Consider the following 24,508-nt stretch of genomic DNA (forward strand, 5'->3'; position numbering starts at 1 on the left):
CGTAAATTTTACAATATGCCCCTGGTACACTTAGAGAAGTGGATACGTAAGTGTATACGGAGTTGGTAGTTATTGTTTTATCTCTCCGGTATACTTGTTATATTTAAACTTTAAAAAAACTAAGTATTTAACTATATTGTGGTCAGAATATAGAAATTCTTTAGTGTTATTTTGTCATTTTCTTCAGTTTTTTTTTAATTTGTAATGATATTAAGGTTAAAGATATCCAAAAGAAGGTTTAAAAATTCGAGTCTAGTAAGACTTTTTATAAAGACAGTTAAAGATCTTAAAAGCCTCCGCTTATTAACCTATCCTTAGGACTTAGACCAAGGATTACATTCTATACTTCCTTAAAAGAGATAATCTATTTTGTAAACTGTGGTCTATTCTATTCTAATGGTTTAATACGTCAACCAATTTAATTTTTTTTTACATTTTTGAAGCCCTGTATATCTAAATTGACGTGTTTTTTTAGAAGCTATTAAGTCTAGTTTATTTGGAAATTAAAGTACTGGATATTTTGTGACAATTTCCATATTTGCATTCTTGATGGTTTTGTCAAAATTTGAGTTTCAATTTGGTATTTTATGGAAAACGATCCCAAGATGTTTCACTTTCCTCGCAAGTGAAATCATTTAAGCTTTGAATAGGGGCGGTCTGTGATCATCTAGTTTTCTTCTTCTGGTGAACCTCACAATTTATCATTTTTCATTCCGTCCATGTCAAGCCCCTCTTGGATGACTACAGAAATTATGTCTTGATTTTAATTAGCTAGGTTTGCTAAACGTATGCCTAGACTTCCACCTGCTTTAGTTGAATGATGGGTTAAAGGTCATTGACCAGAACTAGTAATGATGATAGAAGAGAAAATAGCAACCCCGGGCAGTTCTGACCATTATTTGACCTTCTAGTATCTCCCCTTATAAGAAGACTAACTACCTCAATTTCCCATTAGCGCATTGATCCATAGTCCAGCCATAGTTGCAGATATGTTGGTTGATCTCTCTTATCAGGGCAAAATTATACGGGGAATCTGTTAGCAACAAGATTGTTGTGGGCTAAGTTTATTGATTTACCTACCTAGCAAGCAAATTGATGTGCAATCAAAGGTTACAAAGTTAGCGTGTTCTTCCTTATGTGCTAAATATAATTTTCTTTATACTTTTTAACAAAAATAATGCTAGAATAATGGATTTAAATAATTGTGCCTGGTCTGTTGCATACCTAGCCTTAAGTTTATAAATTACGCTATCGATTGGTCGGTAAGTTGGAATACATCAGAAGAGGTTTTGATATAGCGCAGTAACAGATGCAGTCTTGTTTGAAGAAGGATAAGATATAGCTTGTCTTCCGTAGCAGAAAAAAGGACTGAAATACATTAACAGCCCATTTTATCTCATCGTAAGATGATTTAATTAGTAAATGCCAATTTTCCCTTTACGATCATAATTCTGTATTAGTGTTTCTAACAAGCTGATCTTTTTTACCAGAGAAGTGTTTCTGGGCATAAATCTTTTAAGGTTTTGGCTTTTGGTTCGTACAAAGGGGCAATCGGGGTATTTTAATGTGTGTAATTTACAAGATATTCCTTGGCACTTCAGAGTACACTTAAATTAGACTGCAATTTGTTGCAACATTGGTCACTTAAGTGCTATTGGTGAACGATGTTCTCGGGTATAGGGAAGAAGGGTATGTCCAGAATCTGGTTTTAAGTATGGAAAGACGTGGCAGAGAAGCTTTGCGATCAAGAGGCAGCAAATACTGAATCCTAATCTTTAGACAGAATCATTTTTAAATAATTAATTACTTTAAAATGTACAGTAATTTACTTATTTTTATATATATTTAAATCTATACAGCTATGTAAATAATATTCTTTCTTTCTATTGCAGATCCAATTTTACGGATTTAATAAAGAACTATACCATAACATGTCAGAAGCGCAACATAAATCACAAGGAATCGTTGCCATCTCACTAATGGTGCAGGTAAGTCGTATTTATGGACGACCGGAACGTTTTTCATGAATACGAAATTTGAATTTGTTCTTGTCTTCATTCAAATTTAAGCCAAGCGCCGCTATGCTGCGGCCCGTTAGCGAAAAACTCATAAATAAATTGACTCTTTCTCTCGGTCCTGTGTTTAGCTTTTTTCGAATAACCCAGTCAAATTAGCTTTTGAAAAAATGAATCAAAACCTTGAAAATTAATTTACAGGGAATTTTTTTTTATTTTACTTTACTTTCAAATATAAATTACCTGTTCACTTCAAATAATTTGTTTTCTTTTAAAGTATTATAGATTAAGCTCTTTACAATTCCAAAATAGACTCCTTAATGTTTCAGTACAATGCGTCATAATTACAGTATACTAAAATACTGTATGAACTATGTCTGTATTGGGATTCCCAAGATCCTAAGCCGTTTAATACTTTTAATAAAATAAAATTAAAAATTATATTTCAACTGTCTAAACTAACAACTAAAATTAACTAGTTAGTCTTGATGTCCATCTATCTATGAGACTTCTTGCTATATGTCCTGCCATTGCCATTTAAGTTTAGCTATTCTTTCCACTACATCGGTCACATTCGTTCTTCCTCTTATTTCTTTATTTGTTATTTTGTCTATTAGACTGACGACTAACATAACTCTTTCTATACATGGCATAGAGAAAACAGCATTATTAAAAAAACGAAATCTGAAATTAATTTAAACAAAAGTAGAGTTAATTTGAAAGCGAACATCGTATCCCATTACAGTCAACATATTAATACTTAATATTAAAAGTAAGCTACTTAAATTTAATTATATAATTTAACTTTAAATACAGGTTGTTTATTTCCATATCGCTTTTTTAATATATTTGTTAGTTCAAAAAGAAAAGGAACAAATGGCATAATTTAAATAGAAACTTTTATAGTGTATTGCTTCAAAAATACCTTATAAGGTTTTTTTTTTAGTTTGTTAATATTTCACCATATCTCTACAACTCTTTCAATTTTTAAGTAAATTTTTAACTTTAGTACCTCATAATCTAAAAAAATTGCACTTAAAGACTTCCCTTAAAAAATAATATTTATTATCAAAATCAACAAAAATAATCTTTTTTAATAGGCAAAACTAAATCAAAATAGTGAGAACATATTCATAACTTTCATCTACAGGATTCTCATTTTCAAACATATCTCAAACATTGTCATTTGCAAAATACGGGAGTTAGTTATTAGAAATGCATCTCCATCTGGCTATAATATAAAAAATTCTATAATTGTAGTAAAATATATGGAGGTAATAAATATCCATAAAAGGCTATAAAGCCTGAAAATATATATATTCAAATGCTCAAAAATGGATCTGCGTTTACCAATGGAATCAAATATATTATCAACTATAGAATAAACCTCTGAAAGAAATTCATAAGAGTCAATAAATGTAAACGTAAATGTACAAATAGTAGAATAATGAAGTGAAAATGGCACAAAAATCAAACTACTAATGAGTTGAGATTCTATCTTTTTGAAATGCTAAGAATTTTAAGAACTTAAGCTTTCAATCAATTAAACCCTGTTAGGCTAAGACTCAGATTAACTCATAATAGTGGTATTTCATGTAAATTGCATTCATAATTAACCTCAAGCAAAGTTTAGTTTTGCATTTAATAAAGTTCTGTTAACCAATCTCCTCAGCTTTAGCTAATCTCACTTTGAAATGTCAAATGGGAACCTCTATCGTATGGTACATCACTGTGAGCAACAGAAATTTTTTAGTAAACTGTAGTAATAATAATATAAATCATAATAAAAATAGAAGTAATAATATAATAATTACGTACTAATTATAGAATGTAAGATGTTTAAGCTGGAAAAAAAGGCTATAATTTAATTTATAAAATTAATATCGAGTCTGCTAGAAGTGCATCTCATTAGAAACTATATTTGTCATTTTTAAATTCTCCGTATATAAATAGAAAAGTTTTCTTTAAACCCCATACATTACCAAAACCATTTGCTGATGTATTGATTTTGGCAGCAGAATAATTGTGTAAATTGCACTTAAAGTAAGAAGATAATTTTTATCCAGCACAGATTCAATAAAATTATCACCTTGTATTATAATATATATATATGGTATTTTACTATTATCTTTAATAATGTGTTTGTCAATATTTATTTGATCCTAGATGATTAACAACTATTTAAACTTTAAAATTACTTTTTAAATTTTATAATTATTCTTTTTGTGCATATTCTTTTTTATTTAACAGTTTCAGTTTAGTTGTGTAAAAATCAGTCTTAATTCCATTGAAATTTATAGTTATTAATACATAAAAATGAAACAACTTATGTGAAAATTATTAATGTTGGTCAGTGTAAATTAATGAAAGGAAAATCTAATGCAAATAAAGTTTATTTTTTGTAAACAACCATATTCAATGTAATATCACCGATCTATTTCCTTTTCTGTTTTCTTTGACGAGACTGTTATATTGGCAATGCTGTGGAACTCGACCGTACTGAAGGCGATTCGTTTTTATGATATATCGTCAAATTGTCGGTCGGCCGTCGAGACGAAATGAAACTCATTTCAGTTCGGTGTGTTTGAGATCCTCTGCACTAGATAACTTCGGTTGAGGATTCACTAAAATTGATGGCATATGTTACTTATCCAGAGAGAATATATCATTTTTAAAATGGAAAAAATGGCGCTAGAGTTTGTAATTTAGGATTTTTCATACTTGGAATAAATTTAAAATTGGTAGTATTTCTGTAGCATTTTTAATTAAACATTATAAAATAGGCATCAGATACAAAGATGCTGATTATGCCTTTATAAATAAAACAGCACCATAGATAAATTCATCAAAAAGGTTAATTTATGCCGGCATTAAATAAAGAATTCCTAATCCAACTTAATATTTAAAAGAGCATAGGGTTATGAGGAATATCTTAAACCAGATAACAAAGTACAAAATTTGCCTTTGTGCTTATACCGTTAAGAAAATTTATAATTACTCGGCTGTCATAGTCCATAAACTAAGGTAATTTTCAACCTTTAAGAAGACTAATTAGTATTCGCTGCTTATAACAAATTGTTTTCTTATCAAAGAGAAAATATTATGTTAAAAATGAATTAAAAATGATAATAAAGTAAACTGTATGAATACCAGTGGGTTTCTATGATAAAATAGTATGCTTTGTTTGGAAGAAAGTGCATGTTAGAGTAGATATAAAGAAAAAATTTACCATTACTTTTGCATAAAAAAAATAATTATTTTACCGGATTTAGAAAATGTTTTGTAAAATAACTTTAAGATTGCTGAAGTTTAATTAATACACCTATGCAGCAATGCTATTATAAATTATATTTAAATAAATTAAATCCACCTACACAGTTATGTAATATTAAATGATCGGTAAATTTAAAAAAAGACACGCATTAAGCCTGTCAGATAAGATTTAAACCATGTTGTCCTATTTCATGGTACGGATGTCATCATTTTCAAACTTTAAGTTAATTTCTTTGAATTTCTTTGATAAAGATCAAATTTATTATGGGCGTCTTAAAGAATGGTATTTTTTTTCTATGATATTTTAATTGTTATATATTCTAATAATCAATATTTCGCAAATACTTCTATAAATTTCATTTAATATATATAAAGCCCTGCATACATGCATGTAATATGACTACTACTAGTACTAATATTTGTAGCTTTATTAGGTACGGGATTCGAAACTCTTAAGGATCTGTAACTTTAAAATAATATCAACTAAGTCAGTTTTTACGAAAATCCATTTCTTATTTGAGCCATCGTAGAATACAAATCAGATACCAAACATTTAAAATATAAAACTCTTTATCCTCAAAATACTCAATATCAGACTAATAAAACTATGATAAACAAATGCGCATAACTTAAATGCATACGCTTTGCAGTTCTATGCTATAATTTTCGATCGCAAAAGCAGATCTTTTGGATACATCATATAGAATAAAGTATATTCAATTGTAATATCAACGCATTACCTTATATTTAAGCAACTGTGGCATGCAGTACCATACTGTTGGAACCATATTTGTTGATATTGAAGCAGGGAAACTTTGTCAAATGGAAATCAAGAAAATATTCTAATGCATTATTTATAAATAGTAAATAGCGGTTTATATTTAAGGATTCATGATACAAAGAGGTCCAACTTTTTTATTTCGGTAAAATCCACACCACACATTTGTTATGAATGGTTACTAGTCTTGACTTTTGATGCTAAAATTTGTATGACTATCAGTGATCAAAGTTAATTTTGGGAAGATATTATTCCATTTGATGAAAATGTTGCTTCATTTAATAAAATATTGTTTTCTTATAAATGGGTTATCGTCTAACATTCGTTGGCTAACACAGCAGAAATCAAAGCATCTATTACGATTTCCTGATCTTAACATATGAATAAATTAGGACTTGTATGAGTGAAACCTGTTCTTTCTTAAAACTTTTAAATCCATATCTTTGCTAATAGAATATGATATGAAAGCTGCCTTTGTTTGTGAAAATTTTTTAGGATTTTCGTGTGCTAGAAGCATTATTTTATATTTTATGTTATTATTAACAACCCGTTGTTGACATTTATTGGTGAATTTATTACTAACATATCCACAAGTTTTGAATTTGGTTAACATTTTCCTTACTGTGCTATAAATAAAAATTTTCTCTGGTTGTCTGTGTTGCTGACAGTTTTACTACATTCTTTCAGTACTTTCTGTCAAATACTAAATACAACGTCACTGTCCAACATTTCTTGCTATAAACAAATCATTTGTTAGTGCATCATACATTTTACTTTATAACACTTACATTTACATTGTTATTGTAAATGAAAAAAATTAAATAGCACGATATAATTGTATATTTGAATGTCATTTTTATAACAATCTTCGTTATTGTTAAAAATAAAGGCACTTAATTTTTCAGCAACATTCACATTTTTTGAATATACCATACCAAATATTTTTGATATACACTTTATCGCTTAATTACCCAATAAAATCGCTAACAGTAAAACCACAATTTTAAAAAATGTGCATAACTTAAATGGATACGTTTCTTTGTTTCACGAAATTTTACTAAAAAATCGCTTTAGTTAGTTAATAAATTCATATTATCTTAACCATTTAGTAATTTATTTATTCTGTTCATTTATAATTTGCCAATGCTAAGCAATAAAAACATCAATAAGGCTTCCAATATATAAAATATATCGATGTTCTTTGGGAACTTTTACTATAATTTGAAATCACATTACGCCGGGAAGAAACTTCATAAAATTATTAGTGGAAGTAACGGTGGATTGGAAGACGTTCCCAAGAGAAACGTAGGAGGCAAGGTAGAGTTTTGGTCAGAGTCTTGTCCCTTTAACATTTATAATCATTCCTCCGTAGAGCGAAGTTTATAAAGTAGAAAAAAAATATGGATAAATATGGCTAAAAGAATTTAGTAGATTTCTTAGTTTTTAATATTTTTAACAATTAAATTATAGAAATTAAAAAAACATTGATTTTTACATTTTTTACTCACTGAAGTTTTTAAGAAAATGTAATTTAAGACTGGCTATGGAAAGGAATTAACATATTTCTTTAAATTAAATTTTAATAATAATCTTGCTTGATGTCTTTTAATGAAATATGCTCCAGCGTTGCCTTCAGACTTATAGGAAATTTAATTTTAAGTCCTTATTGTACTATTTAATTAAATTAATATTTAATATAAAAATTCTTAGTGGGCAATTAAATCAGAAAAAGGAGCAATTTTGTATAAGAAAAACAAATAGTGTAATAAATGTCGTTTTGAATTTTAATCAATGGGGTTTTATTAATTTTGATGTATATTACTAATAATTTTTAGTAATAAGTTTGGCTTATTTTGTGAATTTAATATTATTAAGAAGAAAACTTTTCAGTATTATTAAATAAAATTTATCTGTAGCATTGTCATAAATAGTAGGATATAGAGGGTTGCAAATATTAACCACACAGAATTAAAGCAACAGGTAGAAAAGCCCGTAAAAAAAACAGAAAAACAGGATCCTACTAATGATTAAAAATTGGAGCAATCAAATCTTGGACTATTCCTGTGGTCACCTATATCTTTGGACTAGTAAAATAGATTCCACTTGTAGATATAGTAGGCTTTTCCAGACCTAGATAGTCTAGATCGGTTAATTAGAACAACTTTCACAAAGTATAAATTTTACTATCGAAAAACCTCCATTAACAGGCTAAAACTCTAATTATCTATGTATATTCTGAATAGACCGAAAATGTAAGGCATGATTGAAAGGTTGCTGTCAAAAATTATTTCAAGATCTTTTGCTTCCGTTATTCTCATTAACATAGTGAGATCATTATCTTAATTAAATAAAGTAGAATTATGAGACTTGTTCAATATTTTTGACTAATATTATTCAGCAACATTTGATAACATTTAAATTTAGACTATTAGGCGGCAGAATTCATACACACTCTATAAACCAGTCTGTAATCATGGATATTGAAATTTGAATCCAATGAAAAAAAATAAGATCCTATCAGTTTGTTTCCACCCAAAACTAATAACTTAAAGTTTAGCCAGTAATTTTCCAAAAGTGCTCTTTATAATCTATAGATAATCATTATAGAAATGGTCATAATTGAACGACCCGCTTAGAAACCATGCTCCTTATGTATAATTTGGTCTATCATGTATAATCTACCTATACGATTGATATTGATAATTAACCATTGCATTCAAAAGTTGTGGACATCGCTAGCTTTACTAGATTTGCTTACTTAAAATTTTCTAAAGCAAACTACTATACGTTATCTTGCTTTTTACAAAAACAAACTCCTCTACACCTTATCCTAAGATATATTGCTTCGAATAGATTTAATATTTTATTGAGAAACTAATGTTTCATACAACGAATCCAAACCACCCACTAAATAAATTAATATTAACAGAATAAAAGGACGCCTGTGTTATACCCTGTTCAAATAAATTGACCATCCTGTCAGCGCAAAATAGCAGCTGAGCAACCCGGCGCCGAAAATGAACTTTCAACTGTCTCAACAGCGTTTCAATAAAAAGGTCTAAATAGACACTTTGTATCGTGCGGTGTGCATTCTCGCAAAATTGTTTGATAGTTGGCAAGTCCGTTTATTGGCTGGAAAATTACTTTGTGGATACATTGTCGTTTTATGGTAACTTTGGGAACAGATTATTACATACTCGAGAATGATCTTTACGTTATTTATGCTTGTAAAGTTTTTCCTGTACCGAATACGTTTAGGGATTTAGATATTTTATATTTAAAGCATAGCTTATGTCTTTTAGATCTTGACTAAATACTACAGTAAATATACCTATTCAGTTATATGTACGTAATATTTTGATGTTGAAATAGCATATATTACTCCAACAGGTATAGGTATAGATATAAACGGCCCATGTCAGAATTCCACAATGATTATTTTTAACATTATAAAAAAAACAATTAATAAATTTGCTCAGTGAAACATAAAAACTCGAATTTTGGCAACTTAAATAAAATGGAGTTAGAATAAGTAATATTAATATAACGAACCAGATTAAAGGTCCGATACAGTATCAGCTAGGCAATCTCTATCATAGTTAACACTCCAAACAGCATAGATATTTAGCTACTAGACAGATCTCTACGTAGTTACCATACACCGCTATTTATATCCAGGATCTTCATTGGTAGAAATTACGGAAAAAAGAGGCAGCGGATTATCCTATCTTAAGGCATCTTACTTTTACATCCATATACGTAGAATAGCTTAACCTTGAGAAGGATCAAGTCTCACCATACTAAATGAAATTTAATGAAAGCGATATTCTTTCAATTAACAGAGGCCCATTACTTTGCAGTCTCATCTGATATTAAAATCCTCCGTACTTTATACGAAGCATATAATTCTGCATACAAAGTATTCTGCTCAATAAATCTGATCTTGGACTCGTTTAGTTGCATTCGTTTTAGTAGCTAGTTTCCACATCTAGCAAATCCAAAAAATATTAACTGTTTTTATTTATTATTGTAATAGTATTATAAAGAAATTATTTTTATCTCATTACTAAGGAAATAGTAATATCTACTTATAATCGTCTTAAAAGAACGCTGTTTTGGTAGATTGTTGTTTGGTTTAAAGTACACGCATATCTCCTCCATTATGTGAATATCGCGAACAGAATTGTTTCTTGAATCAGGGAAATTCTGTTGATATCATTCCTTGTTTCATATATATAAAGATAAAAATCACAACCATTCTTCGCAAAGAGACCAATATGCAAAATTGACGAAAACAAATAGTCTCACAACATATATTAATTAGCTACACATGTTTTCGCATTTCAAAAATAAATGACTATATTCAAAAGGTATTGGCTTTTTTGAATTTAGAGGTTATATCGTTTTCCTAAAATCGATAATACCAATTGCCCTAAGACCATTGGTTTCTTTTATTAACTCCGGTATGCTACAATCTCTCTTCTTGGTTAAATAGCATTCTGACAGAAGGAATCCAGTTTAAAATATAGGTTTTTTCGACTAAGAATTCTGTGGATCTGACCAACAGTCTAAAAAATAATAATATCCCTCAAGGATCTAAGCTTATTTATCTGGATGTAAAAAACCCCAGCATCCAGAATTAGTAAAACATATTAGTCCAATGGTCATTGATCGCCTTTTAGACTTTCTCGAAGTAGTTACCAAGCAGGATCTTTAAAAGTTTGACGCTGTTATTTAGATAGACATTAGAAATATATGACTTGTACCGGTCTGTTTAACTCAGATCTTGGGTGCAGAAATGTCTATGTATATTCATTTAGGTTACTGGACTCACAGTTTAAACTCTTTATATATTGTACATATAGATATTTTATTCAAATTATTATACATAAAATGAAAGCCTATTTAATTTTAATACAGCTGACCGCAAAATGTACAATATTTTAAGTCGTTTTATTTTCAAAAAGCACCACCAGCGAGTGTGCGGGGTATTTAATTTCTAATGCTATAAATTTGTCGACGTGGCAAGTATAAACCGGTAATGTGACTCTCCGGGCAGTGCTCCGAGAGATAAAAGAATGCATTTAAAATTTTATTCGCTTGGTTTCTATTTCCCTTTCGGGTGAAATTTTCTTTTGTGTTTATTTATTTTATTTAAAATAACATGCCACATAACTTCATACAGGTATGTTTAGTGGAAACACGGTTTTTCAATTATATGACGCTTTATATTTTGAACACTTCGTTAGGTTCGGCAAAAATAATTTATTACAACTTTTATTAATCTATTTAAAGTAGTTTTCTTTTTCAAGTTGCAACTTTGTAACTCTCTTTTTTTTAGCTTCTTTAATTTTGTGTGAATTTTTATTCTGGTTTTACAACTAAAGATTTTTATTTATGATATTTAGTGATTTTCTCTTTTTATTGGGAAAAATACAATATGATGCACGTCTCGCCTATCTTTACGTTTTTTTGGTTTGTATATAGTAGATTTATAGATTATAAATTATATTTTAAACTTATGAATAGACAACTTCAACATCGTTTAGCCGCGTATCAGCGATTTTTCGGTTTCGTGTCGATTCAAATGTAGAATCATTTATCTACCTATGCAAAAAATTACTCTTTTTATATATTTGTGGCTGATCATTTAAATATATCCCTCATTCTGCTTTATAATAATTTATAAATACTTATAATGGAGAAGTGTTATTTTTAAACACTTGATCAATGGTTTTATTCTACTTTGTGGGTTACAAAATTTCCCTTACATGCGTTGAATATACGGTGTCAAAAAAGTATAATCATTATCATATCATACGATTGTCATTTTTGGTTTAGTTGTTATTGAGAACAACTTTGTTTTGTGAAATGGAATACCCTACATGTGATTGGATGCAAAAACTATGATTTTTTTAATATTTTAAATGTTTTTCTCATGAATTATTTCTAAGATAACAACAATTAAATAATTTAAAAAAACTCGCATTTTTAAAAAATGGCACCTTGGGAAAGAACAATTTTGTTAAAAAAATGTTCTGTGTCAATTTTTGTAACAAACTTTATTAATATCAAATTAAATAGCCTAGAACATTAAACACGCTTAAAGTTAATCTTTTTTAAATTGATTTTAAATTAAACAATCACCATTTCTTCTAAAAATGTCATGAATGCCTCTAGTCGAGTAGTATAGTAACCCTAAAATAGTTGTAGATTACAAATTGATTAAACGAAAAGATTATTAGTATTAAAAGACTAAATAAAACTTAGTACTTCTCTAGATGATGCCAGCTCCTGGATTCTACTAAGTGATTATTATAAATAGATGCGTAGATATTATTACTACACACATTTGTCAATGTCCGCCTCCTTAATTATAAATTATAGGCAACAAATTTAGATTTTTTGCCTTATATTATTGTGAACCGCAATAAATCCTGCATTTCATGCTACCGCTTCCTACACATGCAACGACTTGATATTGATAAACATTCCTCAACTTTAGTTGAATTTAATTTTTTTCCAAACTAGTATACATCTGTCAGTAATACTTTTATTTTAATAAAAATACTACTTTTATCAATACTCGAATGACGCCAACATTATTAATTATGAATTTCCTTGAAAGCTACTGAAATATCGACTTTTCTACCCTACTTCCTATACTTTTCCCTAAATGTAGGAATTTTTATTTTAATACTTTTGGCAGCATCGCAAAATCAATGTATTAATGATATTCATTTCCACATACATTTCAAATTTTTCCGCCAAAATTCTGACCAATTAGTGTACTTCACCACACACTTCCTGGAAATTGTTTGCTAATGTATTTCCTAACATTTGTCACAAGATACATAAACTCTGTGATGCTGGAATCATAACTACGTTCGTTTATTCTATTATTTTCATCCGGCAAAAACAATCTGCGAAAAGCAATGGTGATTCTTGAAGAGGTTCTTGGTAAATTAAAAAAAAACCCACAATGTGTCTTTATACCTCTGAGCATGATCCTCCTGGAACCAGTGAGCATTGTCAGCTGACCAAAAACTCCCTGACACAACTGATTGACTGATTTATTGGAGGTTTAGTAGGATATACTTCACTAATAATTTGACAAAGCTGATCTTGTTTAAATATTTTATATAATAAATCAATTAAGAACTCTAAATTAGCATCTCTTAGGTCACGGTAAAGAAAATATCTTAACTTAAATGGTATAGTTGGAGCCAGGCGTAATTTATTTTGAACACTTGTTGAAACTTCTGCTTTTTACCAGTAACAACTACGTTGCCACCTGCTACTCACATTGCTTCATTAGGACCTTTGACAGGTTCAAGCAGGGTCTTTGACTAAAATAAATTATGTCTGGCGGCGACTATAGATACCAATAGACATTTGTGCACGTTACAGGCATTATGTGCAATTTTTCTACCATTCTGTTTATTCCAATAGTAAATATTTATTGCAGGTACCATAAAGGTTATAGTTATGTAACCACCTAAACTGTATTAACTGATAACATATTTTAAAACGTTAACAATAACCTAGGTGATTTCTTTGACATTGGATATATTTAGAGTTGTCATATAAATAATAATACAATCGCTTAACATTATACAACTTCTGATGCTTATAAAAATATATTCTACTTTGAAAAAAAGCTCAAGTTATAAAAAATCGACAAAATCTATGTAACAAAATTCGGAAACACACTTTGGTTGACTGACTAAACAATTAAAACTAAATAAAATGTCATGAAACGCGTCCCTTCTAAGTACTTATTTTAATATTTCCGACTCAAATAAAATTGAAAAATTGAAATCAAAAGCTTCTATTTGGCATAAGAAGATTAGAATATATATCTTAAATATAATATATAATATGCTTATATAATAGATGCGGGTTTATTAAATCTTTTTAATTAAAGTCTTTTTCTATAAAATTGTTAAAAAAATTTTAGGTTTCTGTATGAGACCACGCATCAGTCATATGTTAATGGAGCCCAGTCAAATGGGCAGAATTTTTGATATGTCGATATCGCTTATTTTTCCTAAAATAATTAAATCTTACAGCAGAGCGCATAACATCTAGCTCTTAACACAGCTAACCTCTAAACGAACCCCTAGTGATCCAAAAATAGGCTAACCCACCTGACTCTGCGAACAACAAGCCTAGTAGCCTATTTCTTGTGAAATATTACAGTGCAGGATTTAGCAAATCAGACTTCAGCAGTCATTTTGAATTCTCAGTTGTTATTTTTTAGTAAGTAAATAATTAATAAATAAGCTTGTTTGTTGTAAAGCAAGTTTAATTGCTTATTTCTTTACATGAATATATCAAGTTAGGCCATTTAATAGAAACAGAAGCTGGAAATGAAAACATTAAATTACTTATTTTAATTAACTATTTGCGCGACACTCACTATACATCCAGTAATGCTGTTTCCTACTATGTATTTTTAATCAATCCCTTTTTTCATAATAATTTTATAAATAAAAGCAGTTTTTGATTTTATTGACTAGATTTCTTATTATAATAAATTTAATAATACTTGTTTCTTTAATTTTCTTAATTAATTTCTAAATCAACCGATTCTTAAAAAATATGAATTAGATTTAAATATATACATATAATATGGTGAATTAGTCTACATAATGTTTCATTAAAGTAGTTTCTAAGCGTCTAATTTATTTTATCAGGACTCAATTTTTGGATATGTAACATATCCAAAAATCAGGTAATTTATCCGGAATCTAATTTTCATAATCTTACCTTAGTGTACACACAACTTTAACACCAATAATATTAAAAGAATGAATCTGCTAACTATTTCATCACATATAGAATTACATATAAAGTTTTGCGACCTAAACTACATTCAGCTGCTTTTTTGTTAAATACCTCTACAGCCTATATAATTTTTTTTTTTTTTATTAAATTGAGTTTATGTTTGATTTCTTTTTCTCTTATAGTATTTTTTTGCGACAAGTAAAATATGTCTTTGTATGACTAATAACATATATTATTTATTAGTTTTGACATCGTTGAACGTACCTTTATCTTATTTTCAAAACAGCATAGTTATGAAATTAATTCGTGTACATACATATCGTACTTCTATACCAGGAATTGTGAATAAATGCATAAATTGTAGCAAACTTTACATGATGGAAATTATTTTACATTTAATATCCCTAAAATGGTTGTTACATGCTAGCAAATATGAATGAAATATTGATTTTATACGAAGGTAACACCCTGTTATATGAAAAGGAACTGCATTCACCGTCCCTTCTTTGATTTATCATGGACCTAATCAAACATTCTATAGGGTAGGAAACATCTAGACAAAGATATCTTAAATGTATAAAAGGGCTTTGTCCAGGATCACTTATAGGCTGTAAGTTCCACATACATTTAATTAATAGCAAAAATATCAAAAACTAAGAAATAAAAACTATTATTATTGTTTTCGCTAAGCAATTAAAAAAAAGTTGTATATAAAAGGCAATTGGCAGTTGTAAATAAATTGCTTTTATAAAAACCAATATTATAATTCTAATGACTACGCTTTTAATATCTGAACTGTTGGCATTGAGAAAATAATATAATTTATTATTTAATAATTACTGGTATTTTTAAATAAATTTATTCTCAATGTAAATGTAAAAGTTCAACTCTTATTAAGGCTGTTGATAAAGTACGTAAAATCAATAATGTCACCCTCATTGTTTGCCATCAAGAAACATAAATCATCCACATACATCTTGTAAACAAATACGTGAAAATCGACTAAACATTATTTGTCTTTATAAGTGACTCATGTGAATTTCACATTAAAGGGTAACAAGGATAGAATCCATAACGCGACATATTCTTTGTCTAAGAAGTATCGTTATATTAAAAAAAAAATTGCTTTTAAAAGATAAAAGAGAAATAAAGTTTCGAGTAATAGTTTTGATAGACTCGTTTAACTATTGGTTAATATTGTACAGATTTTTCATGAGCTGTTTGTATTTTATGCCAATTATAGTACCCTTAAATGTTGAGATTCCCAGTAACTAAATGCAAGGCACTTGGAGAAGATGTGAGAGCCTTTCTCAGTATCCTCAAAATATTTTATCTCTGCATTGATTTATTATGATTTATTTCATTTGTACAATGTGTCTAGTTTAAAATGATCTAGATGCAGTTATTGGAAACTGTTAAAGATGCAAAGTGGACCAAATAGAAAAAAAGTTGTACAATCATGTGGCTATAAATAACTGTAGTCATCTACTTCTCTAAACTCAGGATAGCAACGGGAAATACGTATACTGCTTTTATTTCAAAACACATCTCCTTAGTAACTTTAAACACGCCAATTTAGATATACAGGGAGACGTTTAATTTTATATTGGACAAAGTTTCCAATCACCTCCAGGTGACCTCACTTTGACATGTCAAATGGGAACCTCGATGTTTTTAAACATCTTACTTTCACATCACATTTTAAAATAAAATTAAATGAGTAAACTTTTTGAGGTATTATCCGGGTTGCCGTACAATTTTTCGGTCCAGTATGAGCGGTCAAATTCAAAGTTTAAAAAATAAAAATAAGTAATACTTTATTTTAGAATCGATTTCTTATTAAATTTTTTGGCCGTTTAGTTTAATGTTTGTCTTTGATCAGTAAAATGGCTATTCAGTGTTTCATAGCTAAAAAGAGATTCTAAAAAATATCTATTTTTAAGGCGTGACAATCGAAAATCTGATCCAAGAGTAGGATTTTGGTGACTTCCACTGAAGTGCCAATATCTCGAAAACCATCGATTTTTTACTAAGGTCATTTTATGTTTTTCTGGGTGCTTATGAGTTGCTCCATCAGCCCCTTCAGTATTATCGTTGACTTTCCGGACACCCTCTATAATATGTTTATGTTCGGTCAAGATAAATATTAAAAATTAAAAAAATTAAGAATTCATGGTAAAATTTTGATATTTCTTTTCAATCCCTATAGTGATTTAAAAAAATTCAAATAGTATTTTAAAGCATCATAAATATCTATGCAATGCGATTAGAAGAATGGCATTTTGTCAGAAGTTTATTCAAAAAAATAACAAGATACCAAACTTTCCATTAAGAGTCTTTTGGTCAGATAGGAGCCAATTTACTAACTGTGGGCTATTTAATCGTAAAAATACCGTTTATTGTTCAAATGAAAATCAACGGCTAGTTCGTTAAGTTGGGCACCAAGTTAGGTTTAGATTTAACGTCTGGTTAGGTATTGTGAGTACCTACGTGATTGGCCTTTTTTTTGATAAGATTTCAATTTCGAAAGATATTTGAACTTCCTACAAACTAACTTATCGGAAGCACTTATGAAATTTCTAATAGCTACCCTGCAAAACTTGTATTTCCAATAAGACGGCGCTCTGCCACATACCCTGATATAATATCGCTTGATTTTCTTACACGGTGTTTCCTTAATTATGTGGTCACGAAACAGAAGAGGGTATTTGCAGTATTTTTTGTATGATCAATAATAATTGAAAGTAATTATTAATAGAAATATTTAAAGCCTACTGCCATGAAATCTCAATTTTGCTAATTTTAATAGTTTATCTTATTACATCTTGCCCGAATATAAACTTGTTATACATGGCAAAAAACCAATATAATTTTCCTTTTTTTTCCTGTATATCCGGTGCTTTTCTGAAATTAGATGACAGATTATTAATGGGCAATTTATAAGGCAACTTTTTCCTTATTTGGTCCACCCTGTATCTTTAAGAGCTTCCAACATCCCCATATACATAATTTTAAACTGGACATCCTGTATAGAGGTATTTTTTCAGTGTGTCTTTTTGGTTAATAGTCTTCTAATCTATTTTCTAGGGATCAAATTTTTGTTTCCTCTAAGGAAGTACTGAACATTTTTCTTCGGTTTTGATTTTGTAGTTTATTTTGCAGAAAAATCCAAATTATCTTAAGTTTATTAAGATTTAATTTTATTAAAAAATAGTTTTTAAGAAAAGATTTCAGACACAGAATGATTTTAACCACTGACCTTACAACTGTTCCTCAAGGTACTATTCAAAGTTTAGGTGTTTTATTATATATGAACCCTATTTTTGAAATGGGAATCTTTTTTTTTATACCGAGTTTGAGAAGTACGCAAAATGTAAAAAATAATTATAAACCACCTATGGAACCGCTTTTCAAGATCATTTCGAAGATAACGCGGAAGCTAAGAATAAAAGAGATTAATGTTGAGTTTTATTTAATATTGATGTGACTTTAAAATACACACATAAAGCATACACATTTTTTCGTAAAATATTGGATGCTTTTTAAATCTGATATAATCCGGTAAAGCTTAGGTAAAATCCGGTCAAAGTGGTAGGACTCAAGCTTTGATCCTTGTTATTCCTGATAATTATTGTCTAAAATTTTTTTAGAATTAATTCGAATTAACTCAGAATTCTGAGTTTTCTCCACTTTATTTAAGTCTGGACCTTAATAATGATTGTTTGGATTTTCTTAGGGATCTTAAAATTATAAATTATTCTATTATTTTTTCTTGCCATTTCAACAGATAATATCGACTAAAGTAAACAAAAAACGTCAATAATTAATTTGTATTTCGGGATTTCTTCTTTATTGCTATAAATAATAATAAAATTTTTAGAACCTTTGATAATGGTATTTAGGTTTGTCTAGAAATTATGCAAACTAGATAAACTTCATGTGGATGATAATGATAGAATTTATTTTAGCAGACCAATGTAAATTTTTAGGATTTTTTTCCTATCTAAACAAATTTAATATCCTGTTTAAAGATACTAGATAATAAATAAAGATAATAGATTTCAAGATACTTGTAGTAATTTGTAATTTAAATTTGTAGTGAATTTTTTCAATGGAAGCAAGCAATAAAACGATATTTGGACATATAAGGAAAACTTTATACTTTGATTTTGATTACTCCACTGATCAGAATTCATATGACAGGCTTCGTTGTCACCTAATTTTTAAAAAGTAAGTTATTTATACATGATACTGTTATCTATATTTGTCGAGAAATATTTTATTATAAAATATAAAAAATGCTATTGCACCTCAATCTATCTTTTGCAAACGTTTTTGAAAGTTCATAAATTTTGCCACAACTGCATATTATACGATACTCTATATGGCAAATTAAAGTATCTGTATTATTTACCATTAATAATAAGTAGTATCAACGATACGCCAATGCTTAGAATTCTATTTTACTGGGCAAGCTGTCGCATAAACTCCAGTGGTCCAGTGCAAATAAACGTTCAACTGTCTCCAAAGTCTCGCCAATAAAAAGCGAAATGAACACTTCCTGTCGCGTCACGCGTGCATTCTCCCAAAATTATCGGTTTATAGCTGTCGCTTTATCGAGTTCAAAATACTGGCGTTGCTTAAATTAGCATTTTACGATATTTTAAGCAAATTATTATGTATTTAGGGGCTATTAGGTAATAATTATCGAGGCTAATGTTAATTAAACAGCCGGTCGACCCTTTAAAATGGATCATTAAAACTATTTGGGTGTAATGCACTAATGGTATTGTATGTATTTTGAATATTGCAACGTTATTAACAAAATATACCTTTTAAACGGAGAAATATGGTTTTAAAATTATCTTGAAGTATTATCAATATCCATTTAATTTTTTTCATGGTAAATGTCCACCCGATGGCCCATGATAAAAGGGGATGTACATTCTATAAATTATTTGCTTTTAAAAAAATTATAAATGAAATTTTGTACTTACGTATTTCACGTTTAGTTGAAAATTGCATTAATTTTATGAAAAAATGTTTATAATAGTATAAGTATCTGGTGCATAACATACGGAATTTTTAGCGCTGTTTTCCAAGAATTGTGTATGTTGTGGTCCATGACACCCTTATCAAAAATATAAATAGGGGACAAAATCTGAGAAAACTTAAATTTTTGAAATGTGAAACATCAAACTCCCAGCATTAATTCATCAGTTAATATTAGCGTGGTGTAGTTATCGTCTTAAAAAGGGTGCTGTGGACAAAATTCTTTAAATGTATAAGTAGGATCCCTGTCGCGGTTATACTTTCAGGGCTTGATACTTCTCTAGAGAGTATGTTCAGCATGTCTTTGAACTTAAGCGTTTGGTTAATGAACAAAGTTACCAAGGTAACCTATATTTTATTAAAGTAGGAATAAAGTATTGCGGTAATAAATAAAAAACTAACGTTTCATTGAGTAAGGCAGACAGATAATAGTCCACGAAAAAAAATAAAAAATATAACACAGTATTAAAAAATAATACTTGCCCCAAAATAAAGTTATACATTTTTATTACCCTTGGGATTTGTCCATAATCGCGAATAAACCTAAGTCTACAGCCTATAGATACATCAAATAGGACAAAGAAATACATTAAATAATATTAAATTCAGCAGTGTCGTCTTTATGTATAAAATGTTATCTGGGATAAATGTTACCTTTCGTGCTAATGAAAAATTATTTTCTTTTAACGAAATGTAGATCTTAGATAAGAGTTGTTTGCATTCAATTTGAATTGAGGGCAGTAAGTATCCAAAAGAACTGTTGCGTAAAATTACAGGCCATGGAAAAATAAAAAACAAGCAGCTTGAATTAGTTAATGATGATAACACAGAATTCGAAAGTAAAATGACAATGGTAAACTTCTGCAACAAGTATTTCATAAATGTCAGGTAAAGATTTAGAAACGTCAATAATAACACAATGTACATCATATCAACAAAGTAATAGTTTAAACTGCTCAATGTTTCTAAAGGCTGTATCTGTACCTGATATCATTATTGCTCAATTATATCCTCCTTAAAGACCAAGAGCTCTTCAAGAAAAGATGGAATATTACTATTAAATTTCAAAATCATATCATTTACATATAACTGCACTCTTGGCATACATTATTAATTTAATATTTAAAAGTGGAAAAGTTCCATCTCAATATATTAATTAAATAATACTGCAGATAAAATTCAAAACTATTGCCCCATAAACCTTATTAGCAATTAAGCAAAGGTTTTTGAAAAAGCATCAAAACTGAGGCTAGTTGAATTTTTTTGTGAAAAGGACATTTAGTCAAGACATCAATATGCCCTCTATGGAGGATAGTAGTACTACCAATGCTATACAGTATGCCATATATAAATTATTCACAAATGTAAATACCAGTGACAAAACTGGTATTTACATTTACACTAATTTAAACTGGTACATACAAGTGTTGTGGTTATGGACTTAGCCAAGGCTTTCGATAAAGTGCCTCTTAAAAACCTCTTGGATATCTTAGCGTTTAACGGAATTAGAGGAATTGTGTGGAATATTTTGCATAGTTATGGTGAAACCCAAAGCACCAAATTAAACAATGTAATTAGCAACCCAAAAACAATAAAAGTTGGCATATCATAAGGAATCATTTTTGTACCTATCCTCGCTATAATATACATATACATCCCAAAAGTTATGTCTAAATTCATTTAAAATTCAGGGGTGTGTTCGAAAAAAAAACACTCGGACCCGTGGATTTTTATTTCAAGTTGCGCATTTTTGTACGTGAAGTTTGTATATACAGGGTTGCTCAAAAATAAATTACGACCATCAACTTCATTTTTTCAAATGAAAGCACCTTTTTTTATTTCATCTTTAAATTTCGCATGGAATTCTACGTATATTTCATGCATCATATCCTATACCAAAAGTCAACAAGGTCCAAAAATATACACACAGTGGCAGCATAGTGCGGAGGAGTGCCATCTTGCTGGAAAATTAGTTCTTCGTTAGGATAGTCTGGGTCCAATGGATTTGGAAATAAAGCTAGTAATGCTGGAACTAATTCAAATTGGAGAAAATCGAGATACACTTGTCCCGTTAAAGTCTGTTCAAAGAAAAAGGGACCTATTACTCTTTCGCGCACTATTCCACACCACACATTTAGTTTTTAAGGGTACTGGGTGTTTACATCCATCATCCAATGCGGATTTTCTGTTGCCCAATATCGACAATTTTGTCTATTCACACTGCCATTCGAACAGAATGTGGCTTCATCGGAAAAAAATTATATTCGTTACTAAATTATTATTTAGATTGCACGTGTTTTATAAGCGTTCACAAAACTCATTTCGCCTATCAAAATCGTCATCAAATAACTCTTGCACAGGAATAACTTTGTAGGGGTGATATTTGTGCTTTTTAACTATTCGGTGAACTATAGATTTCGCCATGTGTAAATTTCCCCAATCTGCGATAGAGAAGTGCATGGATTTTCTTCCAAAGAAAGCAAAACGTCAAGTTGCTCATTTTCATCTCGAGCAGGACAACCAGATTTCGGCAGATCTCTAACATGACTGAATTCTCTAAATTTAGCCTTTATTCTACTCACCATCTTTTGACATATCGGAGGACGGTCAGGATGGATTTCATTGAATAATTGAGCAGCCTCTATTTGAGAACGTGTTCTATCACCAAACCCAACCACGCACAGAATTTCTATTTTTTCTCGTTCCGTTAACTTTACCATTGTGAAAACTGTAACTTTGCTCGTACACTTTACACTTGACTATATCTGTTTGGCATGAAGTTGATGGTCGTAATTTATTTTTGAGCAACCCTGTATATACAAACTTCACGTACAAAAATGCGCAACTTGAAATAAAAATCGAAGGATCCGAGCTTTTTTTTTTCGAACACATCCCTGAATTTTAAATGAATTTAGACATAACTTTTGGGATGCACTGTATATTAATTATTCGCTTAATATAGTTTTAGGGTGAAGAAAATTCTACATGGAAACTTAGCAAATCAATAGTGGAATTTTGTATTGTGTTATGATATAGTTGTGAGTATATGGTGTCGTACATACAAGACTAAAAATATAAGGCCGCTTCAGATTATCCAAAACTATATTTAATTAGTTTTAATTTATTGTATACTGAAAGGATTTTTAATGTAGGAAAATTATACATTATGGCCGCTTATATTTTAATGCATAAACAAATAAAAAATAATTTAAAACTTTAAGTTTAAAATTCTTTGACTATCAATCAGAAACATTAATAAAATAAAAAAATTTTAGTATTATGTATTATTATGCATTTATTATGTATTAAGTTTAAGATATTGATATTTAAAAATGTAAAATCACAAATATTTGATAGAATGTTGACTTTATTTTACCAAAAAAAAAATTAATAACTCTTTCCTCTTTTTTCATTCTATGTAATATATATTCCATAATTATGTAACTAGTGTTCCCTTATACATCTATTATTTTTACTTCCCTGAGAATATATTCTTAATTAGGTCAAGTTTAATAATTTAACAGTCAGCCTGAAACTTCAAACGATTTTTTACAAATATTCTCTTTACGTCTAAGGTATTTTACAAGAATCTTTAAGGTATTTCCTAACATAACTACTTACGCTTATCCCCTTTTTGTGAAAACCGCATTTAATTTCAATATTTGCCCGCAAGCCAATCCTTTATAAAGCCTTTAAAATGCTTTTGCTTCCTAAAACCCTAAGCAATAAAGCTCGTTCTAATTGCTAATTCTATTTTAATTTTAAGCCTCTGACTATGAAAAGGATTATGTGGTATATAGGCATCCTGATTAGTTGGATTTCACACTATTGTTTTATTCTAATGCTGCTTTTTCACACAATACAGGTGCTTGTAAAAAGTTTATTAATTTTTTTTTTGAAAATATTTTTGTGGCCTATATATGGTATATTGGAAGATGCTCTTAATACATACAGGATGTGTTTGACAAAAAGAATTATAAAAAAAGTTAGGTGTAGATGTTTTCAGGAGAGACCAGATTTAAAATAATTAAATGAGGTAAAATACTACCATCGTGGACAATATTAAGTGAAGAAAGTATATTTTTAGGACACCCGGTATCTGGTATTCTGGTTCTAATTTAATATAGTTTTGGTTTGAGTTTAAAAAAACTATAGCTGGAGAAAAGTGGTTTTAGGTTTTGTTGATATGAGTTTTTTCGAATACAATGCATCTTTTAAAAACACTTAGTCATTTACTCTATGTAGTTTTTCTTATTAACTATTTATTTATTTTTTTCGTTCAGTTTTTGCATACTCTATTCTTTCCTCTCTTCTTTTGTTTAAAACATATATGAAAGAAATTCATTTATGGTAATTTCTGACTTATCGAGCCATTATGCTTATTGGTTTATTGGAAGAATCAATTGACTATAATGAATTATTAAGACTTATGCTATAATTTATACAGGGTGTCCCGAAATTACATCGCAATATTTTACCAGCCGCATCTTTGTCTAAAAATAAGACAAAAACTTCATATACGGGAATCTCGAAAAGTGAACCGTTTTCAGTTTACAGGGTGTTTTATAATTCCTATTGAAGATGTTTTTTTGTTAATATT

At 29.2% G+C, this 24,508-nt stretch overlaps 1 protein-coding gene across 3 annotated transcripts in view; it reads left to right on the forward strand.

The window, feature by feature from the left end:
- The window catches only part of LOC126740910 (carbonic anhydrase-related protein 10), a 340,228-nt gene that overhangs the window by 200,273 nt on the left and 115,447 nt on the right, over positions 1-24,508 (forward strand). For all 3 annotated transcript variants that reach the window (XM_050447094.1, XM_050447095.1, XM_050447096.1), the window contains one exon: positions 1,893-1,988. In XM_050447094.1, coding sequence (XP_050303051.1) covers positions 1,893-1,988 — 96 coding nt within the window. The remainder of the gene's footprint in view (positions 1-1,892; positions 1,989-24,508) is intronic.

The sequence above is a fragment of the Anthonomus grandis genome, chromosome 10 (assembly GCF_022605725.1).
Source record: "Anthonomus grandis grandis chromosome 10, icAntGran1.3, whole genome shotgun sequence".
Lineage (NCBI taxonomy): Eukaryota > Metazoa > Arthropoda > Insecta > Coleoptera > Curculionidae > Anthonomus > Anthonomus grandis.